General features: G+C 38.3%; 1 protein-coding gene across 7 annotated transcripts in view; it reads right to left on the reverse strand.

The window, feature by feature from the left end:
• Positions 1-12,973, reverse strand: part of CSNK1G1 (casein kinase 1 gamma 1) — a 196,718-nt gene that overhangs the window by 75,209 nt on the left and 108,536 nt on the right. For all 7 annotated transcript variants that reach the window (XR_014242125.1, XM_082383384.1, XM_082383383.1 and 4 more), the window contains one exon: positions 4,101-4,141. Coding sequence is in view for 5 of the 7 variants with exons in the window: in XM_082383383.1 (XP_082239509.1) it covers positions 4,101-4,141 (41 nt within the window). In the remaining 2 variants the exon portion in view is untranslated. The remainder of the gene's footprint in view (positions 1-4,100; positions 4,142-12,973) is intronic.

Consider the following 12,973-nt stretch of genomic DNA (forward strand, 5'->3'; position numbering starts at 1 on the left):
ACTCAAAATGGTATTTGTAGACCCATGTTTGTTGCAATATAATTCGCAATAGTCAAAAGGTGGAGGCGACCCAAGTATCTATCAACAAATGGATGGATAAATAAAATGTGGTTACATTTTGTTCCATATGTGTGATGGCATATTATTTAGCCATAAAAAGGAAGGACATTCTGACACATGCTACAAAATGTATGAACCTTGGCGATGGTATGTTAAGTGAAATAAGCCAGACCCAAAAGGACAAACACTGCATGCTTCTACTTATATTAGGTACCTAGAATAGTCAAATTCATAGACAGAAAGCTGAATGGTGGTTGCCAGGAGCTGGGGGGAGAGGGGAATGCTGTTGGTGTTTAATGAGTACAGAATTTTAGTTGAGGAAGGTGAAAAAAAGTTATAGAGATGGATGATAGTGATGGGTGCACACCCATGTGAATGTACTTAATGCCACCGAACTGTACAACTAAATAAAAATGGTTAAAATGGTAAATTCGAGAATCAATTCCTTATCAGATATATGATTTTCAAATATTTTCTCCCATTCCATGGGTTATCTTTTCACTCTGTTCAGAGTCCTCTGATGCACAGAAGTTTTTGATAAAGTCCAACCTATCTCTCTTTTCTTACTTGTGCTTTTTTGTGTTATATCCAAGAGATCACTGCCAAATCTAACGTTATGAAGCTTTTCCCGTAAGTTTTCTTCTAAGAGATTTATAGTTTTGGCTCTTATGTTTAGGCCTTTGACCCATTTTGAGTTAATTTTTGTGTATGATGTAAAGGGTCTCACTTCACTGCATGTGGATCTCCAGTTTTCCCAACACCATTTGTTGAAAAAAACTGTCCTCTCCCCATTGAATGGTTACTTGTCTTATTTTTAATATAGGCTCAAAGGAAGGACAGTCTCACAGCTTCCCTTATTAATTCATGCTGGTGTTTAACAAGTTTCATGGTTTAGAAGGTCTTTATATGTAACTGCAATCTCCACTTACTGAAACTTTAGCCTATTTCTCTTATATCCTCAATAACAAAGACAAAACAGCTCCCGAATAACCTGTGAATACTATAACAGCTATCTTCAAATAACAAAGCTATTCAGTCATTTCTTAAACTTCCTTTATTCAGGCAAAGTAATTTCAATTTTTTTAACCTTTCCTCACTGGTCCTATTTTTTAGTTATTTGATCACCCCTGAAGGCTCTTCCTGAGCCCACTTGAAGTTTTCTGCATTTTTCTTAAAATATAGAATCCATAAATCACAGAATTCAGAACTTTCCTTGACGTTATCTAGTCTACACCTTTGCTTCTAGGAAGGTTTTACCTAAATCAATTCAGGTAGGCTGGAATACTTCAAAGCCCTAAGGAGCTCTATGAAAGAACTCATACCCTTCTCTGATTGCAAAATCAGCAAGCATCAGAGGTGGCCTTCAAGTTACTCAAGATTCTTGTAGTCCAAAAAAATGTATTTAAGACTATACTGTAGAGTCACTTCCTTATTCATTTATCTCTTCAGCTACACAGGCTCTATTCGGGTTTTAGATCTTCTAATATACCACCATCAAAGCAGCCAATTTCAGAATCTGTCTTTTAGCAAAATCATTAATAATTCACAAGAAACCAAAAGAGACAGTGATGACAAATTGATATGGAACCAGAGCTTGATCTAAACACTAGAAAGAGGAGTGTTCTTTCTGTAGAAACAGTCTTGAATTCTGACAAACCACAAGGGTCAATGAATTTTAAAAAACACAGGTCCTTCTTCAAACCTAATACCTTCAAACTTCATACTGGAAACATTAATAGGAAATATTCAATCTGATCTTGGGTAAATAAGTTAACAGATTAAAAAAAGCAATATCTCTTTAGAGTTATAGGGCTGAAGGTGGGTGTACACATCACATATATTCAGACATGAGGGGCTTTTTATCACAGACGGAAGGACTTACATCCTTCAGCCAACCCCTTCAGCACGTAGTCGTAGACTGCTCAACCAACTGGAGCTTCAAGTGCTCTTCTGAAAGCACTATGAATAAAGGACACTGCAAACAATCTATAAGATTGTAAAAGGCAGTAGGATTAGCAGCATGGAGAGAAAACTTTTTAAACAACTGTTAGAAAACCTCTGTTAAAAAGACCCCCAGAAACCTGGATGATAGGGGTAAAGGAGGGGTTCATCACACTAGTTTGTTTACACTGTATCTGATTTTTAAAAAAATGTTCCTAGAAATCCAAGAAACAAGAGTCCACAATGAAGATCTAAACAAAGTAGAACTGAAACACTACCAGCAAGGGCTTCCTTGTATTTCTGTGCCAGATGCTGATTACATTTCCATAGAGGGCTGGCTATTTGCCAGAATCATGGGTATTCTGGAACACACATGCCTGCCTGAAATCCTAAACTGACAGCAGTAGTCCTTGTAGGACTGTAATGCTGAAGGCAAATTTTGCTGTTACAGTGAAAAGAGCTCAATCACTGCCATCATATCTCCCACAGAGAATACAGCCCCACAGCAAGAGAGGAGGCCCATAGACAAGATTGTTATCCTCTAAAAAGCCTTTATTTAAGGTTTATTTGAAAGGGAAATGAGGTACTGAGGCACACCATACTAGATGACATGAAGTCCATCTACCTTTAACTCTTGGCCATACAAAGAATAAAACTTTAATAAAATGTAAGTGAAATGCAATGGTCAGTCATGTCAATAATGTTATGCAACCTTATCTAAACAGGTGGACTAGTATGAACCTGGAAAGAGAAATCTAGATAGAATGAGTTGCCCGTAACAGAAAGCCTCAGAAGAAGTCTTGATAAATAAGGGGACAATTACAAATATACAGTATTGAGGCAACATTTTAAAGTGTTTTAGGGGCTGCTTCTCCCTATTACTAGTCCCAAAGAATCAAAATTATTCCAACTTACCAAAACAATAAAACAGAAAAAGTAAAAAAGAGATGAACTAGATAACACTTTAACAGAATAATCAAATTCCCATAAATAAAAATATACAGTTAATGCTTTGATATTCAAGCTGAGAAAAATATTTGGTCTGCATTGTTACATGCATTGTCTCTCTTCCTGCTCCCATTTCTCCAACAAAAGTTCCAAGTCAGCAAACAAAACACTTGGTTCCCAAGGAGCTACCTGCTCTAAGACCTGCTCCCTGTCCACCTCTTTGTAGAGAAACTAATCTGATGCCTGTCAGTTCTTCACAGGACAACTCTAACTCCTCCAGAGACAAGCTTAATGAGAGGAAAGGACCAGCCACAGAGCAGGTGTGGATGTGGTAGGGGCAATTCATTAGAAAAGAACAGCAATTACCACAAGATACTTCCTTCAACTATTAACGCCTCTGCCTTCCAACTAATAAAGCCCAAAACTACCTTCGGATCCTGGGAAATGTACTAGGATTTATTAGGAGGACAATATTTATACAGTTTCATAGAAACTAGTTATATAGAGCATTTCATATGGCTAGAAATGGTTTTTCATCAATCTTAAATATAAGATAAAGAACTGTTTCTTCTAAAACTATTCATCCTTAAAAATAATAGAATTATTCTTTTTTAACAGGATGTTATTTTCAGTGACTAGGTTAGTTATTCATAAGATTAGCACTGACAAAACGAATTGAACTCTTTGCTTCAAATCTGACCACATAATGTTTTTCACGTTTGACAGCTTTTTAAGGCAATGATTAGATGATCACATTCGAAAGTATATTAATAAATACCTTACATTTTTTAAATGTATCAGTCATATTCAAGAATAAGAAAATGATAAAAAAAATAGCACTGTGAAAGGTACAAAGTTTACAGCAGTTACTAGGGGTTTTTTTTTTCCTTCCAGTTATGTTTTATTAACTTTTTTTGATTTATTATTGCTAACACTATAGTTAGCATCTTCTAACTATATAGTGTTTTACAGTATACAGTGATTCATCACTGTAACACTATATATGTTTGAAGGAAATGACTATGTGGGACCATATGCAAGGAAAAATAACATTAGTATTTTTGTGAATGCTTACAATCATTTCCTGTAAAAAGCTATGTGAAGGGTGAGAGCACTAAAACATAATTACCACAAATATAGATTCTACTCACCAGTTTGATAGCTACATATTCATTGGTGTAGAGATTTTTACCTAGGGGAAAAGCAGAATGTATATGTTTTAGTGACATTTATTCTGGGAAATGCAAAGCAAAATCTTAGCTTACAGGGTCATGAGAAAGGTCACATTCCCAACGCTGTTCACATATATGAAACATGATTTGTAAGTGAAAAGCCAAACAGAGATAATGAGACCCAGCAAGACAAGAACAAAAACAGCTTGAGAATTTGAAAATTTAAGTTAGACATGAGAATCTTTTATTTTAAAGAAAACAAATCTTGGGGACTTCCCTGGTGGTCCAGTAGTTAAGACTCCACGCTCCCAGTGCAGGGGGCCAGGGTTCCATCCCTGGTCAGGGAACTTGATCCTGCATGCATACCTCAACTAAGAAGTCCGCATGCCACAACTAAGAGCCCACACGTGGCAACAAAGATCCCACATGCCACAACTAAGACCTGGCGCAGCCAAATAAATAAATAAATATTAAAAAAAAAAAAGAAAGAAAACAAATCTCTTTGTCACACACACATTTTGTTATTTAATATTTCCCAACTATTGAGCTATGAGGCAACCCAAGAAGAAGAAATGCCAGAATTACAAAGATAGAGAGATTTTAACTCTTGGCACAAAAAACACAAACCCTCATTTTTCTAACTCACTGACAAGTAAGGCTTTTTTATTTTTTGTCATGGTATTTAGTATCAACTTTAGTTGGCATAAAGGACAGTGTGAAATAAAACCAATTATTGGCCTACTCCTTTTGGAAAACTCATCTACTGTCTCTAAGTAAATGATTCTCAAAGCTGTTTTGACTCTTCACCAGAACTCAAGCTCTACATCTTCACCTATGTGCAGAAACAGCTCTCCACCCGGACAACACTTAACTCAAAGTTCTTCTTGCAGTTGTAACCCTTTTTCCTCTCAACTTCTCTACTTATAGAAATGGAATCAATATTCTTCTGCACTAGACACTTAGAGTCAGAACTTGGGGTGAGTATAAGAGCAACAACCATCAGTTAGTGAGCCCACACTACATGCTGGGTACTTAGCTACCTTTACCTCTTCAACTCCATTGGTCCTTGAAGGCTAATTTTAATTCCTTGTGAGTGCTTAGTATAGACCATATAGCTCAGCCACTGCACTGGACTTCACATTGCTTCTTATATATTTGTCCTATCTTAGTCAGCTGGACTATAAATATCTTGAGAGTAGCGATTTTATTTAATGGATCTATCAATGCCCCATGGTGCTTAAGACCATGTTCTGCACATCTCAGACACTCAAAACCTTGACTGATTAAAAGTTATAAGTACGTATAGTATGACTACTTTTTAAATAATACATGGAGGTAAAGGTTATATATACACATAAACGTACATATACATATGTACATAGCTGAATATATATACATGGAAAAGGATACAGAAAGATGTACATTAAGGTATCAAGATGACTGTTTCTAATTTTCATATAAAATAGGTTGTTTTGATAATGAAAAAAAAACAAACCCTGCATTTTGGGAACACAAGGCTGCTTGTAATATTGGTTATTTTTAACAAGCTCTAGACAATAGATGGCCATTATACTGTTAATACAGTTAAAATTACACCGTTATACTTTTAATACTGTTATCGGTTTTCCCAGTACTTTTATGTGGAGAAGAGTACACTAATTTAGGAATAACTTTTGTCTGCAAACATTAATAGAGAGGATTCACAGGTTGCCAGACAAACACCTAAGACGTTATAAGATGAATAACTTCTTTTTTAAAAGGAGCAAAAGTAGAAAATAGCCATTTTTTTCCTCTATATATTAATTGCATTAAGTTCTAAAAGTTAATTTGTGTTTCTGATTAACGTTCCCACCAAAATCATTTTAAAAAATATATTTGATGAAATTGTGAAAAGGATACCAACAACCGGGAGAGGACGAGATGAGGTAGCAACAGCCAGCTCCCAGGCAGATTAAAACTCCAACTTGGCCACAGACTTCTTCCACGCCATAGGATGCTGCATAAAGATTTTTCAGGAAAGCCCTTCCTGGCACTGTTATTGTGACCTAAAACCTATTTTAGCAAAGGGCTGACCCTAAAAACTTATTACTGCTTAGAGGAAAATGGTCAAGTTTAAAACTGTAAATGTGTTTGGGGAGGGGGATGTCTTTCCGAATTGGACACCCCCACTAGTTTTAGCAGTAAGAATTACTGTGGGGTAGGGAAGTAGGGGCACCGAAATTCACCCCTTACTCATTTAGAGTACAATATGACTTCCCTGTTAAAGAATTAAATTAATTTTTGAAGTATACGCTTAAAGTAACAGATCTTTAATTCAAATAGATTACAACTTTTAAAGTGAATTGAGATGGTGGTATCAGTGTAAGCCTAGTAATCAATCTGGATTCTGATCTGTGAGCAAGAAAAGAGAGAAGGCAATGACAGGAGTCTCAGAAAGGATGCACTTTTCTTTCTTTCTCCCACCACCTCCCCACAGGGTGTGAAAAAATGAGCAGAATTTTAACAGTTGAAGAAGGGAGAAAAAGACATCTCAGGGAGAAGAAACTGTATGAGCAAAACAATAAAAATGAGAAAACAGACGGTTTAGGCAGAGAATGGGTGATGGTCTTGGGGTAGATGGACCATAAGTTGCACCATGAAGATCAGGAAGGGGTAGGGATGGGCAAGGAGTGGTTAGGGCAGCAAAAGAAACTAGAAAAGTTAAGGGTGAGTCCACACTAGGAAAGTCCTCAATGCCATCTTAAAGCTTAAAATGAATGGTTTCTGAGTAGGGTAGTGACATGATCAGATCTCTGATTTAGAATAACTATACCTCCTTTGTAAAGAGGTATAAAAGATTAACCAGAAAAATAAGACACCAGAGGTAAGGGAAAGTATTTGGGTATTTAATACCCCTCATATGCAAACATCAGACACCTAAGATGAGCAACACTCAGTTCTCACCCTTCAGAGACTGTATTCTAGATCCTCACACAAGACCCTGCACATGGTGCCTCAAAGTCTGATAAATAAATCACGTAAAGTGATAAGTGTTAAAAAAAGAAATATGAACAAGTCAGTAGATGACTTAGATGAGGGAGGGTAAAGCATCTGGGCACAAATGGCACTTGAGGTGAGCCTTTGAGGACGAACAGGAGAGGATAAAGAGCATTTCTTATAAAAATACTAATTTGAACATTGAGGTGGAGAAATGATAGAAAATGCAGAGAATGTGATAAAGTATGAGTGGACCAATATGAAAGGAGCACAAAGTATATGGGGGAAAATGGTGAGAAATGAAACCAGAAAAATCCATACGAACAGAGTATGAATAACCTTGAAAGCCAGCTTCTTACACTGAAGTAAATACTTTTTCTAAATCCTCACTTTTTTTGAAGATTTGGGGGAATCTTTTTTTTTTTTTTTTATAGTAAAACAAACTTGCTATATTATAGAAATCGTGCAGGGACTTCCCTGGTGGCGCAGTGGTTAAGAATGCGCCTGCCAATGCAGGGGGCACGGGTTTGAGCCGTGGTCTGGGAGGATTCCACGTGCCACGGAGCAATTGGGCCCGTGAGCCACAACTACTGAGCCCACGTGCCACAACTGCTGAAGCCTGCGTGCCTAGAGCCTGTGCTCCGCAACGGGAGAGGCCACTGCAATGAGAGGCCCATGCACCACAGCGAAGGCCCACACGCAGCAACGAGGACCCAACGCAGCCAAAAAAAAAAGAAAGAAAGAAAGAAAGAAAGAAATCCTGCATAGTTTTCTTTTGGAAGAAAAACAAACAAACAAACAACCAAACAAGAGTTCAAAGAAATCCCAGGCACTTATGCATCTGCTTATTCCAGAGTCTAGGAGGCCTCACCAATCAGAGGGGAACCTTTTCCTCATTTTCCTGTGTTCAGCTGGGCGGCCCAGTTTTCACAGCTCAGTTTACTTTCAACAGTGTGACCTTTACATCTCCTGTGAAGGTGGGAAAGAGTAGCTGCCAGGCGATGCCAGGGAAGGAGGGGATTTAGCGATGCAACTGCTCCATATATATATATGTATATACTTGCAACTAATCTTCCTGTTTTTAGCGCCTTCTGCATCCCAACTTTTTGAAATTCCTACTGTCTCCAATTCTTGAACTTATTGATATCTGGTGTATTCTATGTTACAAACTGGCCTACCTGTTAAATCATTCAGCTTTCTCTGGACTGCTAAATTAGTTCCACTTAACTGCTTTCCAGCTTCCAGAATTTTGTTAAAATTTCTCACCTGTTTTTATCTTCTCTCTCTCTTTTTGGTTCCTGGTGGTTCTTATGCCTTTAAAAAAATTCCCTTTTCTAAATATACACTATAAAACTGAGGCAGTGGACTTCCCTGGTGGTGCGGTGGCTAAGAATCCACCTGCCAATGCAGGGGACACAGGTTCGAGCCCTGGGCCAGGAAGATCCCACATGCCATGGAACAACTAAGCCCATGCGCCACAACTACTGAGCCTGCGCTCTAGAGCCCACAAGCCACAACTACTGAGAAGCCCGCGCACCACAACAAAGAGTCGCCCCCGCTCACTGCAACTAGAGAAAGCTCACGCACAGCAACGAAGACCCAATACAGTCAAAAATAATGAACTAATTAATTTAAAAAAATAAAATAAAACTGAGGCAGCACTCAGTTTCATCAACTTATACATATATTATAATTAGTTATTCATGCATCTTTTTATCTCCACTAGGCAGTGAATTTCCTAAGGACAAGAATGTTCCACTCATCTTTTTATCCCTAACAACCAACATAGTATCTGATATATAGTAGGTAACAGATGCTTGCTGAAGTGAACCAAATTGACTTGATATACAGAGAAGGTTCTTCTGAGAAAGTTTTAGGGCAATTAAAAAAGAAATTTAGTTTAGAATCAGATTATGGATAATCCTAAATGCGAATACAGGAGTTTTGACTTCATTATTCAGCTTGTGAAATCACCAAAGATATTTGTGCTAAGAGGAAACGTATAGTGGTGCAAGTTGTATTTTAAAAATATTAATCTGGTCCCAATGTATAAAATAAAAGAGACAAGAATACCTACGAAGAAAATGAATAGGAAGTTTTTATAGTAGAATATTTAAAGAATAACATCCATCACACAGTGTGGTTATGAGGATTACATGAGTTAGAATATGTGAAAGTACTTTGTAAACTGCAATGTCCTAGATAAATCTAATTTTTATGACTTCTATTATCACTGCAGGTATGATGCAATAATTCCTGGAAGATAACTTTAAAAAACAGGATTTATAATCAAGGCATTTAGAAGAAAAAGCTAACAACCTTTGGATTACATACAAACATGAGGGAAAAGGAAAATAGAAGGGTTAAAGTTGATGCTCTTAATTAGAGGAAAACAGAAAGAAAACCAGGAGAGTAGGCAACAATCATTTCACTCTACCATGATGCCTTCCTCCAAGTTCTCACTAAACCTAAAAGCAGCAGAGAAATTATGAAATGCCTCTCAGCTTCAATTTTTGTACCTGTATAAAAGAATATAAACACAGAAGCATAATGACACAGCTTATGTAACACCAAACATGACAGCTTATGTAACACCAAACATGATACATTATAGAATGCTAGCTTGCTTTTGTTTGCTTACTTTCTCTGCTTATTTCAAAACAAGCTGAACACATGTCACCCTCTTAAAAAGCAATTATCTTTATTCCTAAGAGGCCCTGGAGGTGACTAGATAATTCTCCTGAGCTATGCATCATTCAAATGAATTCCTTTGCCAGGGGACATCATTAAGACTGAAGAGGTCACGGGAATTCCCTGGCGGTCCAGTGGTTAGGACTCCACGCTTTCACTGTTATGGCCTGGGTTCAATCCCTGGTCAGGGAACTAAGATCCCACAAGCCATGCGGTGTGGCCAAAAAAAAAAAAAAAAAGACTAAGAAGTCAATACAAAACACAGCCAAGTGGAAGGCTAGACAAACACTAAGCCACTATTCTCAGTGATACACAAAAATTTTGCTCTGGAAGAATTTAATTACAAAGATAGAGGGTTACAATCCTGCCCATTTAAAATGAATGACTGCTTCAGCTTACAAAAAATTATATATATATATGAATGATATATCAATAACTGTGAGAAAGGAAGTTTACCGAACAGAAAAATACCATTAATGAGGTGGCATAATTCCAAACACTCAAAGCTTTTAGTTGATGTACAAAATCCACAATGCTTCCCAAGGTCACTTCCTGGCTATGGGTTCTTTTATTGTTAATGTAAAAGAAACTGCATTACATAGTAGATTTGGGAGCTTTACATCCAAACTCAGCCCTTTTGAAGCAGCAGTCTTAGATGTGAAGCTACCCATAAAATCCACTGCATGAAGACTTCCTGTTTCAGTAAGTCGCCTACAGAGACCACATTTATGGTAAGCTTCATCAGACAAAGCACTATTTCAAAGAACCAGCAGGTGTCAGTTCTCAGAGTCATGCTGATAAAGGAACATACAAGCCTCAGGTTCCCAGTTTAGTTAGATCTCCAGCTGTCAGATTTCTTGCCATAAAGTGAAAGTAGTACATTTATAAATTACTACCTAGAACTTCTTACAAAAAAAAAAATCCAGCCAAATGAATGTGAGGCAATTAGTAGTTAAAACAAGAAACCGATCTATGGTTCAAGATGGCGGAGCAGAAGGACATGCTCTCACTCCCTCTTGAGAGAGCACTGGAATCATAACTAACTGCTGAACAATCATTGAAAGGAAGACACTGGAACTCACCAAAAAAGATACCCCACATCCAAAGACAAAGGAGAAGCCACAATGAGAGGGTAGGAGGGGCACAATCACAATAAAATCAAATCCCATAACTGCTGGGTGGGTGACTCACAAACTGGAGAACACTCATACCGCACAAGTCCACCCACTGGAATGAAGGTTCTGAGCCCCACGTCAGGCTTCCGAACCTGGGTGTCTGGCAACGGGAGGAGGAATTCCTAGAGAATCAGACTTTGAAGGCTAGTGGGATTTGATTACAGGAATTCGACAGGACTGGGGGAAACAAAGACTCCACTCTTGGAGGGCACACACAAAGTAGTGTGCTCATCGGGACCCAGGGGAAGAGGCAGTGACCCCATAGGAGACTGAACTAGACCTACCAGCTAGTGTTGGAGGGTCTCCTGCAGAGGTGGGGGGTGGCTGTGGCTCACCATGAGGACAAGGACACTGGCAGCAGAAGTTCTGGGAAGTACTCCTTGGCATGAGCCCTCCCAGAGTCCACCATTAGCCCCACCAAAGAGCCTGGGTAGGCTCCAGTGTTGGGTCACCTCAGGCCAAACAACCAACAGGAAGGGAACCCAGCCCCATCCATTAGCAGACAAGTGGATTAAAGTTTTACTGAGCTCTGCCCACCAGAGCAACAGTCAGCTCTACCCACCACCAGTCCCTCCCATCAGGAAACTTGCACAAGCCTCATAGACAGCCTCATCCACCAGAGGGCAGCCAGCAGAAGCAAGAAGAACTACAATCTTGCAGCCTGTGGAAAAAAAACCACATTCACTGAAAGAGAGACAAGATGAAAAGGCAGAAGGCTACGTACCAGATGAAGGAACAAGATAAAACCCCAGAAAAACAACTAAATGAAATGGAGATAGGCGACCTTCCAGAAACAGAATTCAGAATAATGATAGTGAAGATGATCCAGGACCTCGGAAAAAGAATGAAGGCAAAGATCGAGAAGATGCAAGAAATGTTTAACAAAGATCTACAAGAATTAAAGAACAAACAAACAGAGATGAACAATACAATCACTGAAATGAAAAATACACTAGAAGGAATCAATAGCAGAATAACTGAGGCAGAAGAACAGATAAGTGACCTGAAGACAGAATGGTGGAATTCACTGCTACAGAAAAAGGAATGAAAAGAAACGAAGACAGCCTAAGAGACCTCTGGGACAACATTAAACACAACAACATTCACATTATAGGGGTCCCTGAAGGAGAATAGAGAGAGAAAGGACCAGAGAAAATATTTGAAGAGATTATAGTCGAAAACTTCCCTAACATGGGAAAGGAAATAGCCATCCAAGTCCAGGAAGCGCAGAGAGCCTCATACAGGATAAACCCAAGGAAAAACACACCGAGAAACACAGTAATCAAATTGGCAAAAATTAAAAACAAAGAACAATTATTGAAAGCAACAAGGGAAAAACGACAAATAACATACAAGAGAACTCCCATAAGGTTAACAGCTGTTTTCTCAGCAGAAACTCTACAAGCCAGAAGGGAGTGGCATGACATATTTAAAGTGATGAAAGGGAAGAACCTACAACCAAGATTACTCTACCCGGCAAGGATATCATTCAGATTCGATGGAGAAATCAAAACCTTTACAGACAAGCAAAAGCTAAGAGAATTCAGCACCACCAAACCAGCTCTACAACAAATGCTAAAGGAACTTCTCTAAGTGGGAAACACAAGAGAAGAAAAGGACCTGAAAAAACAAACCCATAACAATTAAGAAAATGGTACTAGGAACATACATATAGATAATTACCTTAAACGTGAATGGATTAAATGCTCCAACCAAAAGACACAGGCTCGCTGAATGGATACAAAAACAAGACCCACATATATGCTGTCTACAAGAGACCCACTTCAGACCTAGGGACACATACAGACAGAAAGTGAGGGGATAGAAAAAGATATTCCATGCAAATGGAAATCAGAAGAAAGTTGGAGTAGCAATACTCATATCAGATAAAATAGACTTTAAAATAAAGAATGTTACAAAAGACAAGGAAGGACACTATATAATGATCAAGGGATCAGTCCAACAAGAAGATATAATAATTATAAATATATATGCACCCAACATAGGAGC

Source organism: Balaenoptera borealis (assembly GCF_965194805.1).
Source record: "Balaenoptera borealis genome assembly, chromosome: 3".
NCBI lineage: Eukaryota > Metazoa > Chordata > Mammalia > Artiodactyla > Balaenopteridae > Balaenoptera > Balaenoptera borealis.